Below are 18880 nucleotides of genomic sequence, written 5' to 3' on the forward strand. Positions count from 1 at the left end.
ACTTTATTTTGCACTGTGGTAGGCCTGAAAACAGTTTCTGTCCTTGTTCAAGCAAAGATGGACCTTACATTTTTCATAGTAGACATGGGTGAAGTGATTGCCTGTGCAGTGCTTGCATCTTTGTCTGGTTTCCCATACCGGAAAATGGTCAATGCCATCCTTTCTCACATCAGAGGGCACCCTAGAGGTTGGCCTCTTGCGTGGGGGAGGTGTTCCTCCTGCTTCTGGAGAAGATAGTGGTCAGCCACACTTGATTTTGCCCCTTCCTGCACTTGTGAGAGAAGAGCCAACAGAAGCTTGGAACCTTCGCAGGGCAGGGGTTCTTGCCCGGACATTAATTTCCGCTGGTCTCTTCTGTAGAGGTTCATGCATCGATTACTGCCACTGTGACAGTGTGCCACCAAATGTACATATACCATCTGCGTGATCTGTAGCTGAACTTGTACAGTGCAGATAGCATGTCAAGAAGGTCAACTCCTCCCATGAACTTGTTGTATGTTTCTACGATGGGTGGTCTGGGAACCATTATGTGGGTTTTGGATTTTCGATCCCAGCACTTCACATTGCACAGTGGTTCAATCCCGACAAAAGAAGAAGGCAGGTTCACAGCTTTGTTTTCACACCATCTCACAATGATGGTGTTGTCCTGGTTTACTCTAAAATCCAGAGTCTCTCTTCCTTTTTTTTCAAATCTTTCTCATCCATCACGTTGCAGTCTTTTGCCCTGTTCATGCGGATTGTGCCAAGTGCTCCACCAATGGAACTTATGTGAAGTAGTTGTCTGCAAAAATCTTGTGGTTTTTTCCTGCTGGAAGGGTTGAGGTCATTTTTAGGACAACATCTCAGATAGCACCAACATCCGATTTCACTTGCTCTGGATTTTCTGCCCCTTGGCAAATGTCACAGTCATAAAGAAAACCACTTTGTCCTGCATGTCCCCACATCTTGAAACCCAATTTGTGAGGTTTTGCTGGTATATAGACCCATAGATGTGATTTTCCCTTGAAAGGCACCATGATTTCATCAACAGCGTGATATTCTTCAGGAGGTATGTAAAGAAATTGTTTGCGTAGTTTTTGTAACCATGGCCTGAGTTTCAAAAGTTTATCTTTGTTTGCATCATCAGACACACTGAGGTTGTCCTGAAAGTGAATAAGTGTCAGCAATTTCAGGAATCGATCTCGAGACATTACATCACAAACTGCGGAGTGCTCCCAATAGGCTCTTACATTGGGCATCCATACTAACCCCATGTGCATATACATACCCAGAATTTGCTAAATTTCTTTAGCAACTTTCATTCTTTCTGCACACTGTACAAATTGTTTTGTTCTGCAACTTCCAGTAGTATTTTGTCAGTTACAAAATGTTTGAAATACATGTATGGTGTCCAGTCAAGCCTGTATTCTGAGTCTTCTTCAACACTTTCATGAAATTCAACATCTGGAGGTTCAAACATTTTCTTCTTCCACTGATACTCTTTTCTTTTCATTTTACCTCTTGCTGACTGGTTTGTTGTTGTGTCCTGTGTTAGTGTTGGATCCTTAACTTCTGCACTTGTCTGCTCCAGGTTTTTATCTTGTACGTCCTCATCATCACAACTATCTGTGTTTTCCCCTGTACGCACTGCAGTTGGAGTCAATTCCTCATCCTCCTCCTTATCGTCGCGTCTTCCTCTAACAGGTCCATGTCACTTGAATTCCCATCCATAATCATCGTCAACGCATCTTCAACACTCAATTGTTTTGCCATTTAAAATCACAAATAAAACAATGTGTTGTGTATTTCTTTTCTGCATTGTTCAGTGTCAGTTTTAGTAGAAGTGAACATATTTATTATTTTATTCTCTTTTTACTTTAAATAAACCTAACATGTTTACTGAAAATAATATATGTTGCTTTATTGAATGCATAATGCATGAAATGCAATAAAATGACAATTCAAAGATTTGCAAATAAATTACCTCGTATCTATGCTGGATCAATTTTGATACACACATTTTCAATACGATTTTATTAGAAATCAAGTTATGAAATATAAAACAGTTTTATATTGCATTAATCCATGAAGTATTCCTATTTAAGTTTCAGTAACAATTTAAAGGTTTTTCTCATCTTAACCCTTTCGAAGTCCACAAAAATATCCTTGAAAAAACTGGTGTGGGTCACTGATTGATGGCAGGCATTTTGGATGTCTCAAATGAAAGCCATCTGGTGCATTGGTTATTGACCCCTGGTGGATAATCCAAGCACTACATGTGTCTGATTTTATACAACAGGTTTTTCAAGAAAAAAAATACCACTGATGATGTAGAGGTCTCAAAAACTCATGTATTAAATATGATACACTTGGCGTTACAGGGTTAAGGACAATGACCATCTGTTGGACACCTGTCAAGTCAGCAATCTGTCACATGATTATATAGGCTGTTGGGGTCATCCATTGTGGGGGTTAAGCCGTCTGGGCTGCGCAATTCGACATGCGCAGCTCAACAGATGTCACAGCTCTCACGTCACCCATGATTATGAAACCCGCGGAAAATAAACTTTCGTTGCCATTTCCAGCGTGTCTCATGGGACAATGCAACAGAGGTGCATATCTGGAGAAACAAAGCTCATAGGCGAACTTTTCCTCAACACGCCCATTTCCGGAAAAGCTTGAAAGCTGGAATTCTGTCTGATACAAGAAGGTCAGAATATTCATATACCGATCGAAGACCCCGTCGACACTCCGGCGCAGGTGGAAACCCACTAAGGTTTTATTTCCAAGGAGACCCCTTGTTGATTGAGTCGACTAAATGGTTCTTCATATTTTCCCCGTTTTGGACGGATGAGAAGTTTACCGTTTTTTTTTTTTTTTTTTAGATGACCCCCCCTACCCCGTTCTTCTTCAGTCCTACGAACCATCCTCAACTGATGGAGAGAAGACGTCAACGTCAAAGTTATTTCATTTTTTTTTTATTATTAAATTGCATAGGTGTATTTAGAGGTCTGGGCAGGATGAGGCATAGTTAAGGGGTTTAGAATTACCAGAAGTTAATGCAAGGTATCAACTTGTTGCATGCAATACCGATTGAAGTGTTTTATGCTGAGATGTTTTGATTTGCTGTGCAAGTGTGCTGAATTGTGAAGCGTGGATGCGATCACCAAGGTTAGGTTTGTTAGAAGTTTTTCCATTCAAAGCAGCTGCAGTCTGAGCCCCGTGGCCTGACCACGCCTTTGTCCCAGTTTATTACTGGAGTTTTCCCACTGAGTTCCTGCCTAAGAGTTTTATGACTCTTTGTTTGAGATTTGGGGCAGTCAGCTGCTAGTGGCTAAGGGCGCGGCCTCACCGTTCTACCAGCTGATCAAAAAAATTGAGACATCAGCAGAACAGGAGGGCTTCTCTTTCCAAGTTAACCCAAATTGGACATTTTGTCCATAAAACTGCTGGTTTGGTCTTCATAGACACTCAATGTGCATATATTTTCTTTTATTATTATTGTTAGGTGGTCATTTTTATCCCCTTTGTGTAGAATAGTGCTTGTTAGTTAGGTGAAGGTTGTTGAATCAGAATAGCAGTGTTTCAGGGCTGTTAACATAGATAAAGAGAAAGTGTTTGTGTTTATTTTGAGCAAGAGTGATTTATCTGCCAAGATAAGGTCAAAGTCCCCCCCCCCCCTTCGGTGAAGCGGTTGAATAAACAGTGACATTTATTGGTTTTGGTTAATAATGATCAATTCTTAATAATAATTTACTAATTATTATTACTAATTAGTATTTAATACTATAGTATTAAATACTTTGAGCCCATAATCAGGACACCAGAAGACATCTCTGATTTCTATTTGTAAGTATAATTTTGGTTAAGAAATTATTTTTTCTGAATTATGATTTCTTTATTATGATTAATAATAATAATAAATATTTATTAATCAATAATCTTTACAAGGCCATGACCAGTATATGACATTTCAATTTTAAAATTCCTTTTTATTGGTTCTATTTTATATCCCCATCTGAGAAATGGAATGCTCCCTTGTAGTTTTACATTAACTGTCATTTTATTTGGTCTTTTCTTTTCTGGTCTTCTCTACTTTCTTTCCGCAAGAGCTTCATTAAGTACATTTAGTTCACTACTGCAGGTTTATTTGAGAACAGCCTCATTCAAAATCCCAAGTTTCTTAGAGAGTGAAATACGAACACTCAACTATCAGAAGGTACAGCAGACAAAACACAAAACAATTCCATGGAAAATGCATTTCTATAGTTGTATTCTGGATTGAATTTTATTTCTGAATAATGTATGAAAACAGTAAAACAGCAAACACTAGTTGTACTTTAGGCAAACAGGCATCACGCAAGGCTCAGAGGAACAAAGTTCACATGCCTTTGTACAATTTAGCTGTATGTCAAACGATCAAATATTGTGGGACAGCTCCTCTGATTTCACAAGTTAGATGGAAACCTGCAAGAGAAACCAAACGTGACATAATAAGACAAATTGATTATGTGATGCTGAGTGGATTTTTATTCAAGGGGAAGATTCAGATGTTTTTAATTTTTTTTGAGAGGTTATGGGCCGTCAACATCTTACTCACATTAGGTAACTCTCTAAGGGGCCTTTTCAATGAAACAAGCTCCATTGCTTAACTCGTGCTAGAGCTTACTAAGCACCAGTTCTTTGTGTGTCCACAGAGAAAACCTCCAGCTCTAGCATTGAAAAACGGAGATAAGCAAGGGGCAGACTCAAGGAGAAATGCAGCCAATTAAAACGTTGTTAGTTCCATGTTTGAAACTGCACAGTTTGATTTAGTTATTAATTGTTAATATACAATGTAAAGACATGGCTTCAATGATAATAAAATGTTGAATTACCATCAGAATGACAAAAGCTGAATGTCTGAATATCTGCAGGTTCTTATAAAACCACCCGTCATACAGTTTAAGTAGCTCAGTCGCCCGCTCACAGCTGATTATTTACTCCTGAATCCATACACATTAGTTTCAACTAAATTCTTTAATGTGGTTGGTAATTTTTTCAGGTGGTGTTAATAATACATGCTCTAAAAGTTGTATTTTGCAACTGTTGCACCGAATGTAAGGTCACCTGAAAAGGATTGTGAAGCCTTCAGTCACTGCCTGTGGTTTAAAACACTTAAGGTACTATTATTAGAAGATCTGTTTGCAGGGCTCCTGGCATACATAATAGTTGTGTGCTTACATTGTCTGCATGCACTATGATCCTTCACAAAAGCAGTCATTAGTGGGAGTATGAAACAATAAATGAATGAGAAGTTTATAAGGACATAATGATGGGGCGCTGACGTGGTACGCTAGTGCTGAAAAAGAAAACAGGGTCATTTACAGATCCAGTAAGGAACTGGCTCAAGCCTGGTTAAGAACGGAAACTTCTTTGGTAAAAAAGGTTTATCTATATAAAACAGATTTATACATATCTATTTTAGTCATGTTGAGGCTCACACAAATTTAGTTTCGTTAAAACAATTCTAAACTGAAAAATGTCATTAAGATTAATTCTACTATTAGATAAACCTTTAATCTAGGTCTGCACGACTTAACTGACGATATCTAATATAATATCTGTCAACATTCCTGTTTAAACAAAATTAATTTTCATGAATCTGTTATGTTCTTAATATAAAAAAAATCAGAAGTCTTTTCTTTTATATGACTGTGTGTGCCAATAGTCTCTTGACTGCAGTCTGCAGCCGTGTGTGTGTGCATGTGTTCCTTCTGTGTATGTCAGCTGGTTCCGGTCAGTGGTCAATAACAGTTTCAAAAGAAACACGGCTCCTAAAGTGGTGGTCTAAATGATGGAAATACCTAAAGCTAGGCAACAATTAATGGCAGTTCGGACACTAAAGCTTTTTTGGGTTATTATAGCAACTAAATCGCCACGTTACGTTTTGAAACAGCTAATTGCTCTTTAAAGTTAGCCGGGTTGTCTGTCTGTTGTTTTTTTCTATGTTTAATGTTAATACACATATTCCCTGAACAACTCTGTGGCGGCGTAGACTTTAAACAGCCAACTAAATCATATTAAGTTGAGTAGATAGCCAAATTTAAACCAGAAAGACTTCTACATCATACAAAGTTATTTGTCATTTGAAAGTTAAGCTTTTCATAAATAAATATCTGGTTTAGTGGAAACATATTCTGATGCCTAATTTAGTTATTTTTCAGTTCCGTCTCCTAATATCTGACATTCTATCTACTCCCTCTTTTATTTGTAAATGCATAATCAGGAAGTGGCACTTTAATCATATTCATATAACGCATGTTTTTTTAGAGAAAAATGTATAATTAAAATTTTTAGACTAATATAACAAATGATGAATAGATTATTAAAGCAACGCCAGCTCTATTTTAAACCAATCTCATATTCACTGCTGAATCTTGTGACTGAGGCTGTTAAAAGAGTTAACACATGCAAGTCAGATACTGACTACTTAGAACCTCTACAAGGAAACCTGCTTTAAAAACAATTCATTCAGGTAATTGGGTCAATAATATATGCAGACTGACTGAATGACAGACTGTTGTTCAAACATTAATACAGCAGAACTGGCCCCTTTCTTTATGTGTTCTGTGGTAATGTTTTAAGCATTAAAAAAAAAAAAACAATAGGATAAAATGACAGGACATAAAATTATAAACACCGAGTTGTACAGCCTAAGAAAATAACTTTGATTTGTCCGGATCTGAGTTAACATAAAAATTATAAAAACAGCAAGTCTTACAAAGGTTGCTGACTCCCCTTAAGGTCACATTCAAAGTGGTAAAAGAGTTTTTTGTTTACAGTTTTTCTGTTCTTAGTTCATAATCAGCAGTTGAAAATATCTTTAAAATAATTTCCATAAAGTTTCTTAAGTATAATAAAAGAATTCATAATTACTCTTTGCTTACAGACTCGGATAATTAAACTTCACAGAGATCTCCAGGTCCATGTAGCCTGTCATTTTGATACATGCTCTCCCGAAAGCCCACTATGGCAGAGGCCCAGAACAATGTCTGTTGTCAACAATGTCTGTGTTCTGAAGGGAGAACCTTTGAAAAAAAAGGTGCCACTGAATCTCTTATCAGCTATTATTTTTACATCCTGTCTTTAATGTTCCACAGTCAGATGTTATTCTCATGGTTACATGTGTCACAGAGTTATCACGTTGCCATCTTCTTTCATGCTCTCCTGGCTGCTGCCAAATGAGTGGGTGGAGCCCTCGTTGTGATGGGACATCATGGTGGAGCTGTGACTCAGGGATGTGGCGAGGCTGTTTGGCATTGAGACACTCTGTGGGATCGAGCTCTGTTGCCCTTTACAAGGTGAGTCCTTGTTTAGAGTGTTGTTGTTAGTGATTGGATGGGCTTTATAGGCTGGCAGGCAGTCATTCTCCAGAATGACATCACCATCGTCATCTTCCTCATAACTGTCTCCCTCTGCGACGCTGCTGCTGTGGTAACAACACACAACGTAGAAAAATGATTACATAAAATTCTAGTTTAAAGAAATTTCCAACTTCCAACAGACTCCTGTCATCTGCAGAAATAGTCTGATGTTTCTGCAGTCCCGGGGATGTATCTGACATGGACAAGAAGAAGAATATAATGGACAACCCTGAGCAATCTTTTCATGAGGCTGTAATAAAACAACAGACTGCTACAAGAAATCATTCTTGCCCACAGGCATCACCCTCTATTAGGGATTTTAAATAAACTTGAGTAGTTTGATTTATTACGTTTAGTTAGCCTTCTAGATTATTGAACTGAACAGAATTAAATTTGTTTTTGTCCTTGTAGATGATTGAGTGCAAAAACATTGTGAACAGGTAGATAAGATATTAAGATTGAAATAGAAGGTTACACTTGCAATCTAAAATACAAAAAAGTTAGCATTTCAGTTCTTTCAGATGTGGGAGCAAACATAATTCCAAATGTTGAAAAAAACTAGACTTTATTCAGAAAAACCCACACCCCTTACACACATAAACAAATTCAAGAATATGAAATGGAAAATGGCAAAATTATTTAAATTTTTGGCCCAATCCCCAGAGACCCTAATGCGCTTTACACTACAATCAGTCATTCACCCACTCATGCACGCATTCACACAATGACGAGCTACATTGTAGCCACAGCTGCCCTGGGGCACACTGACAGAAGCAAAACTGCCAGAAGTGAGGCCGCCACCGAGCCCTCTGACCACCATCAGCAGGCAAGTCAGGTGAAGTGTCTTGCCCAAGGACACAATGACTAAGATGTGCAGAGCAGGGGTTCAAACCCAATGGTTACAGGAAGAACTCCTACCACCTGTGGCACAGGTGGTAGGAGTTCCCCTTTAATCGGTATGAAATAAAAACTGAACATTAAATCTGATTAACTGCACAACCTTAGTCCAAAGTACAGTGGAGCAAGTATCAACTGGAGATCAGTGATGTTTCAATCCTCAGACTGCATCAAGAACCGTTATTCATCAATAGCTGATAGAACCACATGGAGAAGAAATTACTTCAGCAAACCTACTGGCACCACAACACTGATCCGTACATGGGGTGGTACTGAAGCCACCACTGGCTCCTGTGTGGATGTAGCTGGAAAATGTCCTAACTGTATGTTGTGGTATCAGTGCCAAAATTAAGACTATTGCCCACCCAGCGGTGGCTACTTCCTTGTTGCAGGAGGCTATAGTCATTCAGCCAGCTATTGATCTGATTAATGATAGGCCGGCACCGGTAACTGAGCAGTCGGCGCTGGTCAATGAGAAAGAGAGTACTCACTTGCGTTAGCTCTGGAGAGGCTGGCAACAGCATTGGAGAAGCTGGCAATAGCATTGGATAGGTTGGCATTAGCATTGGAGAGGCTGGCGTTAGCATTGGAGAAGCTACTGGCGTTCTTCTTCTGGAGTTTAATGGTGGTTTGCAAAAATCTGAAGGTGTGCATTGGTATGGAGTGTGGTTCATCATGCATTAATATCCTTTATATAATTAAATTCTATTAATAAATAATTTTGTTCTTTTTAGAAATCGTATAATAATTTGCATATGTTTGCTCCCTATGTTCATTTGCAATGTATCTTTTAAGCTAAACTTGTCTAATCCTTGTCTAATGTTCAATTGTTTCATCTGTCCTGCAGTGGTCACATTTTCCTGTATTATGTTAACATATTTTAAAAAGTGTATAGTTAAGTCCTGTATATTCTAATCTTAATTTTGTTATTATTCTTTCCTTCTTTTTGCTCCTTCTTACAGTTCTTATTTCTCCTACTGCCTTTTTGATCCTACAAAACCATCTTCCTTTTCTTTCTCTATCCTGTCTTTTCTGCCATTCTTCCTTCAATTTTTGATGATGCTCTTTGCCTCTGATTTACTTAAATGTACTGTAAAATCTGTATGATTTTGTGTTTCCTTCTTAGGCATACTGTCTGAATGGTTATTTTTTAATCTCAATAATACTGAGCTTGAATCTGAACAAATTATTATTTTTAAAGGTTTTATGTCTTCCACCCACTGTACTGCTAATAGTATTGCTAACATTTCTCCTGTGTATACTGATAAATCATTTGTGATTAGTTTTCCTACTTTTATTTGAATTTCCGGTACTATGAATGCTATTCTTATTTTATCATTTGTTTTTGATGCATCTGTATATATCTGAAGGTATTGATAATAGTTATTGATGTATTCCTGTACTGCATTTGAATCTAATCCATGCTCTTTTCTTTTTTCCATTAATGACATATCTACTGTTACTTCAGGTAAAATCCAGAGAGGTACAACAGCTCGAGGGAGTATCGGACCTATTACAATATTTTGTACTTGAAATTCTTCTGTTATCTTTCTAATAATCCATGCAGAGCTTCTTGTAACTTTTTTTTCTTTTTCCCAGCGTGGCTTCAAGATGTCTCGTGTTGGATGATCCGGGTTATTGCCTTGTAAATTTAACCACTAATTTATTGTTAACTGTGCTCTCCTTACATCTAACGGCATTTCTCTCATTTCTACTTCAAGTGCTGTTGTTGGGGTTGTTTTGAATGCACCTGTACAAATTAATTCAATAAAAGGTTGGAAACATTAATTCTTGATGTTGTATAATGTCTAATTTTTCCAGATGTGTCTTTGCTGCTGAACCATAAATAATACTATATAATACTCTATATTTGATCAAAGCAATCCTGTGTAAATGTGTTTTAACGCTTCCCTATCTGCTTCCCAGTCACTGCCAGCCAAACATCTCATATTTAATACTTTCTTACATTTATCTATCACTTTCTGAATATTTATATTCCATAGGATTTTCTCATCAAACCATATTCCTAGAAACTTATACTTTTTACTTGTTCTAATTTTATTTCCTCTAACTTTTTTCCATGTAAATACCATAAATTTTCTTTTCTCAACTCAGAATTTGAATCCTCATCGAGATGCCCATTCCTCTATCCTTCTTATCTCCTGTATTTACTTTACAGTTATCTCTATATTTCTCCCCCTTTTCCATGTAGCTCCATAATCAGCAAAAAGTGAACAACCTATTTATTTTCCAATGTCTGGAAATATGTTGTTTATCATAGTGAACGATATTGGACTTACTGTATATCAAAGAATACAGAAACTACACTTTCTTTATTCACTTGTGCTCTTCTGTTTTCATGTTCTAAGCATAACACTTTGCAACTTTGTCATGTACCCGTTGATATTCAAATAATATGTTAATCCATTATTAATAATTTTTTCAATTATTTTGCATATATTTGATGTTAATGAAATGGGTTTATAATTTTCTAGTTTTGTATTCTTTTCCCTGGTTTAGCAATTGGTTTGATGATTGACTCTGAGGTAGCTCCCCCTTCTCCAAGACTTTTTTATAAAGCTCTAATATGATGTCTTTAGATATTTTACTGAGATGTTAAATCGTTGTGTACTAGGTCTGATCTTTGCCAGGTGCTGTGTTCTTTATGTTCCTGAGTACAGAGTTCAGTTCAGCTTTTGTAAACATTTCATTTATTAAGTTATTTGTTTCTTTAGTCTTCTGTAGTAAATCTTTGTATTTCAGTTTTATGGCTTCCCTCCCTTTCCTTCCCTCATCACTAATGTTACTTGAAGTATGAATTTTACCAAATGTTTTAGCTAGTCTTTCAGCTTTTTCTTCATCTTTTATTATAGTTGTGTTATCCACTTTCAATATTGGATATATGTATTCTTAATATCATTCATTCTTATTATTTTTCATATTTTATTAATGTCTGTTTCTCTCCCTACTGTACTACAAAAGTTCCTCCAATATTCTCTTTTTGCATTCTTAATAATTTTCCTCACCATTACTTGTTTCCTTTTATATTCAATTCTTCAGCTTCAGTTCTGAAACACTGGGTTTCTTTTAAGTGCTTTAATTGCTTTATTTCTTAACTTTATTACTTCTCTACATTCACTGGTCCACTATGGTACCATTCTCTTATCACACTGTCTTCCTCCTTTCTTAACTGAATTTTCGGCAGCTTTTCTGCAGCTCCTATAATTGTTTTACAAACACATACAAACACATTATTTACATACATAGTCATCTATTTTTTTCTAGATTCTTTTCACTCAAATATTGAAATGTAATCCAGTCTGCCTTATTAAAATTCCATTTATTTATTTTTATATTCTTCATATTTAATGTTAATCTTGTTCTAATCTTAATGGGATAATGATCACTACCTATAGATGTGTTTTTATCAATATCCCACTCACATACAGGTCCTTCTCAAAATGTTAGCATATTGTGATAAAGTTCATTATGTTCCATAATGTCATGATGAAAATTTAACATTCATATATTTTAGATTCATTGCACACTAACTGAAATATCTCAGGTCTTTTATTGTCTTAATACGGATGATTGTGGCATACAGCTCATGAAAACCCAAAATTCCTATCTCACAAAATTAGCATATTTCATCCGACCAATAAAAGAAAAGTGTTTTGAATACAAAAAACGTCAACCTTCAAATAATCATGTACATTTATGCACTCAATACTTGGTCGGGAATCCTTTTGCAGAAATGACTGCTTCAATGCGGCGTGGCATGGAGGCAATCACCCTGTGGCACTGCTGAGGTCGTATGGAGGCCCAGGATGCTTCAATAGAGGCCTTTAGCTCATCCAGAGTGTTGGGTCTTGAGTCTCTCAACGTTCTCTTCACAATATCCCACAGATTCTCTATGGGGTTCAGGTCAGGAGAGTTGGCAGGCCAATGGAGCACAGTGATACCATTGTCAGTAAACCATTCACCAGTGGTTTTGGCACTGTGAGCAGGTGCCAGGTCGTGCTGAAAAATGAAATCTTCATCTCCATAAAGCTTTTCAGCAGATGGAAGCATGAAGTGCTCCAAAATCTCCTGATAGCTAGCTGCATTGACCCTGCCCTTGATAAAACACAGTGGACCAACACCAGCAGCTGACACGGCACCCCAGACCATCACTGACTGTGGGTACTTGACACTGGACTTCTGGCATTTTGGCATTTCCTTCTCCCCAGTCTTCCTCCAGACTCTGGCACCTTGATTTCCGAATGACATGCAGAATTTGCTTTCATCTGAAAAAAGTACTTCGGACCACTGAGCAACAGTCCAGTGCTGCTTCTCTGTAGCTCAGGTCAGGCGCTTCTGCCGCTGTTTCTGGTTCAAAAGTGGCTTGACCTGGGGAATGCGGCACCTGTAGCCCAACACCAGCAGCTGACACGGCACCCCAGACCATCACTGACTGTGGGTACTTGACACTGGACCTCTGGCATTTCCTTCTCCCCAGTCTTCCTCCAGACTCTGGCACCTTGATTTCCGAATGACATGCAGAATTTGCTTTCATCTGAAAAAAGTACTTTGGACCACTGAGCAACAGTCCAGTGCTGCTTCTCTGTAGCCCAGGTCAGGCGCTTCTGCCGCTGTGTCTGGTTCAAAAGTGGCTTGACCTGGGGAATGCGGCACCTGTAGCCCATTTCCTGCACACGCCTGTGCACGGTGGCTCTGGATGTTTCTACTCCAGACTCAGTCCACTGCTTCCGCAGGTCCCCCAAGGTCTGGAATCGGCCCTTCTCCACAATCTTCCTCAGGGTCCGGTCACCTCTTCTCGTTGTGCAGCGTTTTCTGCCACACTTTTTCCTTCCCACAGACTTCCCACTGAGGTGCCTTGATACAGCACTCTGGGAACAGCCTATTCGTTCAGAAATTTCTTTCTGTGTCTAACCCTCTTGCTTGAGGGTGTCAATAGTGGCCTTCTGGACAGCAGTCAGGTCGGCAGTCTTACCCATGATTGGGGTTTTGAGTGATGAACCAGGCTGGGAGTTTTAAAGGCCTCAGGAATCTTTTGCAGGTGTTTAGAGTTAACTCGTTGATTTAGATGATTAGGTTCATAGCTCGTTTAGAGACCCTTTTAATGATATGCTAATTTTGTGAGATAGGAATTTTGGGTTTTCATGAGCTGTATGCCAAAATCATCCGTATTAAGACAATAAAAGACCTGAAATATTTCAGTTAGTGTGCAATTAATCTAAAATATATTAATGTTAAATTTTCATCATGACATTATGGAAAAATAATGAACTTTATCACAATATGCTAATATTTTGAGAAGGACCTGTATACCAGCTAATCAACTTGATACCAAGGTTAAATAAATTGCTGACTTTGTTCTGACATTAATTCTTGTACCCATTCCGTCATTAAGACACACACATTTTTTGTTTCTGTCACTTCTTCTATAACTTCTCCGTTTTTATCATTACACTGTCCCCATATTGTGCTATTAGCATTAGCAAGTCCCCACACCATATTACTTTTTCCTCCAGATATTCCAACAACTCCTCTAACTTAGTCCAACTCCATTGATAAAGTTTTACATGGGTTATAAAAATCAATTATCTCACATTTTCCTTCTTTTTCCCAAATTTCAACAACTATATACTCCATATCTTCTAATCAAATGTGTGAGCATTTACACAGCAATGACCTGTTTGAAGAGTTTCAGTCAGGTTTCAGAGCTCATCATAGTACTGAAACAGCTCTGCTGAAAGTCACTAATGAAATTCTTATGGCCTCAGATAATGGACTTGTGTCTGTACTGGTTCTGTTAGATCTCAGTGCTGCATTTGATACAGTCGACCATAATATTCTCTTAAAAAGGCTGGAATATGCTGTAGGGATCAGGGGCACAGCTCTAGGCTGGTTTAAATCTTATCTGTCTGACAGATTCCAGTTTGTTCATATAAATGATAAATCATCTTTAAATTCCAGGGTTAATTGTGGAGTACCACAGGGTTCAGTACTTGGGCCAATTCTCTTTACTATATATATGCTTCCAATAGGTCAAATTATCAGGCAGCATGGGATAGATTTTCACTGTTACGCTGATGATACTCAGCTTTACTTATCCATAAATCCAGATGAGCCCAACCAGTTAGATAGACTACAAGCATGTCTTGAAGATATAAAAACTTGGATGACTTTAAATGTTTTGCTTCTAAATTCAGACAAGACAGAAGTTGTCATCTTTGGACCGGAGTCTTTAAAAAAGAAACTGCTTAGTCAATCACTTAACCTGGATGGCATTAAATTGACCTCTGGTGATAAAGTTAAAAACCTTGGTGTTGTTTTTGACCAGGACATGTCATTTAAATACTATATTAAACAGGTTTCTAGGATTTCCTTCTTTCACCTCCGGAACATTGCCAAAATTAGAAATATCTTATCCGGGAGTGACGCTGAAAAACTAGTCCATGTATTTGTTACTTCAAGGCTGGACTATTGTAATTCTTTACTATCAGGATGTCCACAAAATGCAGTTAAAAGCCTTCAGCTGATTCAGAATGCTGCAGCAAGAGTTCTGATGAAAATTAAAAAGAGAGATCATATTTCTCCTATTTTAGCTTCCCTTCATTGGGTCCCTGTTAAATTTTTCTTGCACTTATTTACAGTCTTCTATCTTATGGTCTTCTCCACACTTTGCATACCCCTGCTTTCCTTTGCAAACTGCTGCTCTATATCCATATTTCTGGCATTTGTAATAGTGAAGTGGTATAGGGATGTATGGTCTCACTTGGAAGCTCAAGAATCCTATTTTTATGTTTCCCGTCAAGATTGTTTGCGCAAATTCAATCAGAACTGACAGACTTCCAACTCTTTCTCCATTGACAGTTTTTGATCATATTTTCAACAAGTTCACATTTGCACCAGCAATGTTTCTTTTTATTTTGTCTAAATCTTCGTCCAGTGGTATACCCAAAACCACCCCACGGAATGATTTATTTCCTCCCAAGATCTTTCTTTCTACAACAGTTTTTTTCCTAATGCTCTCTACATGTAAAGCCTTCATTTTTTGTTCTTCGTTTTTGTTGGAATAATTGAATATAGATTTGTCTTATATTTTCTCCTATTCTTTAACTTGACTATTTGATCTCATAACCTTTCATGATGTTTGTGTGAGTAAAGGATGTGTGAGTTTGTCTGCAGGCAAAGGTCATAAATGGTGCTGAACTAGCAGAGAAGGAAGCAGTCCAGTTGAGGAGGTCATAAAGATGAAGGCTGATTACACTCAACAAAAGGCACAACTGACCCTACAAGTTGGAGGAGACTGTGGGAAATTTGTTGTTAAAAGATAAAGCTGTTTATGACCTGTTTACGATGCAGTTGTTGTTTTCCCCCATCCTTTAGAGAACAATGTTTTTGTAAACTAGGGACCCCCGAAAGACAATAAAAAGAGGAAGCGGTCGGATAGGCTTCAGAGCGGTGCGAGATCTGTAACAGAGCATATCTTGACCGTTTCTCCTCGCAAAGCGAGTAAAAGTACCTAATACTTTGTCTCTCTTTTCTTTTTGTGTTGTTATAAGTATTGTTAGGTTGGTTAAACCTGACATTAATTTGGTCCTTCGAGCCGGATTCCAACTACGCCTGATGATTCCAGCGGGTCGGTAGACTCCAGGAAAAGACCGTGCGCACAGCTGTTTTCATCAGGAAGAAACACAGACCCTTTGCGGGACTGGATTTCGGCCCGCCCGCTGGGATCTGACGGCTGACGGAACTCTGAGAGAGAGGAGAGGACAAAGTGGCGAGTTGAATCTGGATTTAAAACAAAAGTGTGACGAATGACTGGGGGTCATTGCGTGAAATAAGAAACAAACCCTGTAAACCTAGGCACTAACAGGTAACAGCAGTGCGCCGGAGTCCTGCTTAAAGTATTGGGGAAAATACTGAAAATTCCGAGGGTAACAGCAGTGCGCCGGAGTTTTGCTTAAAGTATTAGTGAAAATACTGAAAATTCTGAGGGTAACAGCAGTGCGCCGGAGTTCTGCTTAAAGTATTAGTGACAATACTGAAAATTCCGAGGTTAACAACAGTGCGCCGGAGTTCTGCTTAAAGTATTGGGGAAAATACTGAAAATTCCGAGGTTAACAGCAGTGCGCCGGAGTTCTGCTTAAAGTATTGGGGAAAATACTGAAAATTCCGAGGTTAACAGCAGTGCGCCGGAGTTCTGCTTAAAGTATTGGGGAAAATACTGAAAATTCCGAGGTGAACAGAGTGCGCCGGAGTTCTGCTTAAAGTATTGGGGAAAATACTAAAAATTCCGAGGTTAACAGCAATGCGCCGGAGTTCTGCTTGAAGTATTAGTAAAAATACTGAAAATTCCGTGATCCGTGATTCTGTGAGTATTTAAAAAAAAAAAAAAAAAAAAACTAAGAAAAGTCCGCGATTTAAATGTGTGCATGTGAGAAATAAATGGAGGATTTAAACCACTAGGTTTTGCCTCATACCAAAGCGGTGGGATTGTAAGTGACTAACTTTTGTGGATGCAAAGGCAAGAATTCTCCACTCGAAAGAGTTGAAGTGAGAATTACCACAAAAGGAGATTTTTCTGTCACCCTACTGAGCAGAATAATCCAGTATTTAGAATACCCTAGGTATTTATATGCTGGACCAAATTTAAATAAAAGAAATGGGAAAAGGGTGATTTAAATACACTAAAATGAATAATAATGTAAAGATTGGAAATTTATGGAAGCACAGGATCAAATTAAAATATTAAAATTAAAATATTTAGATAAATGGATAACCACATATCATTATGATGGTCGTTTAAACTCTAAAAAATTAGGTGATCTATAGGATGCAATAATTAAAAGTACATTAAAAGTAAACGTGATTTAAGAAAAATGGACAAAGAAGGTTATGAGGATGTAGATTATTGCTTAAAAATAACTAAAAAGAGAGAAATGTGATGCAGGAGACAAGAATGGACATTTTTGTGGAAAGCAGAAAAGGTCAGAGGGCTAAGAAGTAATTTTTGATAGACTTGCAAAGTGGAATAGCAGGACAGAAGAAAGGGAGTAAAAGAGTAGGTGGAAAGTTTTTGTTTTGTACCAAAGATCTGATGAGGTTCGACAGGATAAGATGGGCTAAAATGAGTCCCTTTGGTGAATAAATCCATCCCCACCATGGCTGTACCTCATGTATGTTTTATTTGTGTTTATTTTTTATTATTATTGTTTTGAGACGCTGAAGGCTGTTGATACAGCGTGTCACGGAGGTTCATGGCATGACATGGTTTTTTTTTCTGTGTAACCTTAGAAAATATTTTACTCTTTTTAATAGCCAGAGTGAAACAAAAAGAGGAACAACCTTTTGAAGAATATAGGATTAGACTGACAAAAGTGTTTAAAATACATAGTGGTCTACAAGAAGATGAGCAAGGAGCTTATTGACAGCAGTTAAAAAAATGCACTACATGCTGGTTCCAGGGATGCAATTAATACCTGGGTAAGGAGATATTTTATAGGGTTCCCCACAGCAAATCTAGAAGACTATGTAAATCATGCCCTCCATGCAGGAAAAGTTATGAAGGATAAAAAAACAAAAAAACAAAAGGAAGTAAATAAAAAAATAAATAATTAAATAGGCAACACCTTTTTTCAGCAAGAAGAAGAAGAAGAAGAGCAGATTTATTATTAAAACAACAGAGGAAGAGAAACATTTAGAGGTAGAGGACAAAAAACCGCAGGGGTCAGAGAGGAGTGAGCAGAGGAGATTACAGACAAATAACATCAGGGTGTTGATGTTAAAAAGGAGTAGGACCACCTTATTACCACTATTAACTGGATGTTCTGAATAAGCCACCCCTAGATGTAGGGACAGCTTTACTAACAGAAGGAAGAAATGTCATTACTCAACTACAAGATCAAATGACACCAGATGATCTACATATTACCATGTGGTATAAAAATACTCCTGTACAAGATAAAATTTATGAAGAAGTATTAAATAAAGTAACCCCTATAAAAGTCATGGTAACTTATGTTTATACAGAAAGGAAGAGTACGTCAGTTGCTGAAGTAGTGGAAGTAGAGGAAGACACTAGGAAGCTCTGCAACATGTGGTCACCTCCACAAATATCTTTATTCAAGGATAAAGAACTCAAGTGGCAGGATGGGAAGAATAGTGCAGAGGGGAAAAGATGTCACAGACTGGTTTGCAACAACAACGAATACAGAAACTAGTGCATCCACAGGATTAATTAGAAAATTATTATTTTGGACAGTGACAGTGCAGGAAGGGATACATTTGCATACAAAACAATAATGAGAAATATTCCTTACTGAACAGTAGGAACAGTTTTTTGAAGTCCCTGATAAATTATGGTCAACAGACCCTACTGATGTGGGTTTAGTAAAGGAGCATTACCTGTTCAGATTAGAGCAAAAACAGAATACAGGCCCAGAGTAAAACAATACCCTTTGAAATATGATGCTCGTGAAGGAATAAAACCAGTAATAAAGGATTTAATAACTGCAGGGGTGATAATGAAATGTGAGGATTCACCATGTAACACCCCCATTTTTCCAGTTAAAAAAAACAAGCTCCAT

General features: G+C 37.7%; 1 protein-coding gene across 2 annotated transcripts in view; it reads right to left on the reverse strand.

The window, feature by feature from the left end:
• Nucleotides 1–4235: 4235 nt before the first annotated feature.
• pard6a (par-6 family cell polarity regulator alpha) overlaps nt 4236–18880 on the reverse strand; it is a 60142-nt gene continuing 45497 nt past the window's right edge. The window contains exon 6 of one of the 2 annotated variants that reach the window (XM_047392732.1): nt 4236–7447. In XM_047392732.1, the coding sequence (XP_047248688.1) occupies nt 7150–7447 (298 nt within the window). In that variant the 3' untranslated portion in view covers nt 4236–7149. Of the gene's footprint in view, nt 7451–18880 lie in introns of both variants that reach the window. The other variant, XM_047392726.1, reaches the window with a different exon arrangement.

The sequence above is a fragment of the Girardinichthys multiradiatus genome, chromosome 2 (genome assembly GCF_021462225.1).
Source record: "Girardinichthys multiradiatus isolate DD_20200921_A chromosome 2, DD_fGirMul_XY1, whole genome shotgun sequence".
Taxonomy (NCBI): domain Eukaryota; kingdom Metazoa; phylum Chordata; class Actinopteri; order Cyprinodontiformes; family Goodeidae; genus Girardinichthys; species Girardinichthys multiradiatus.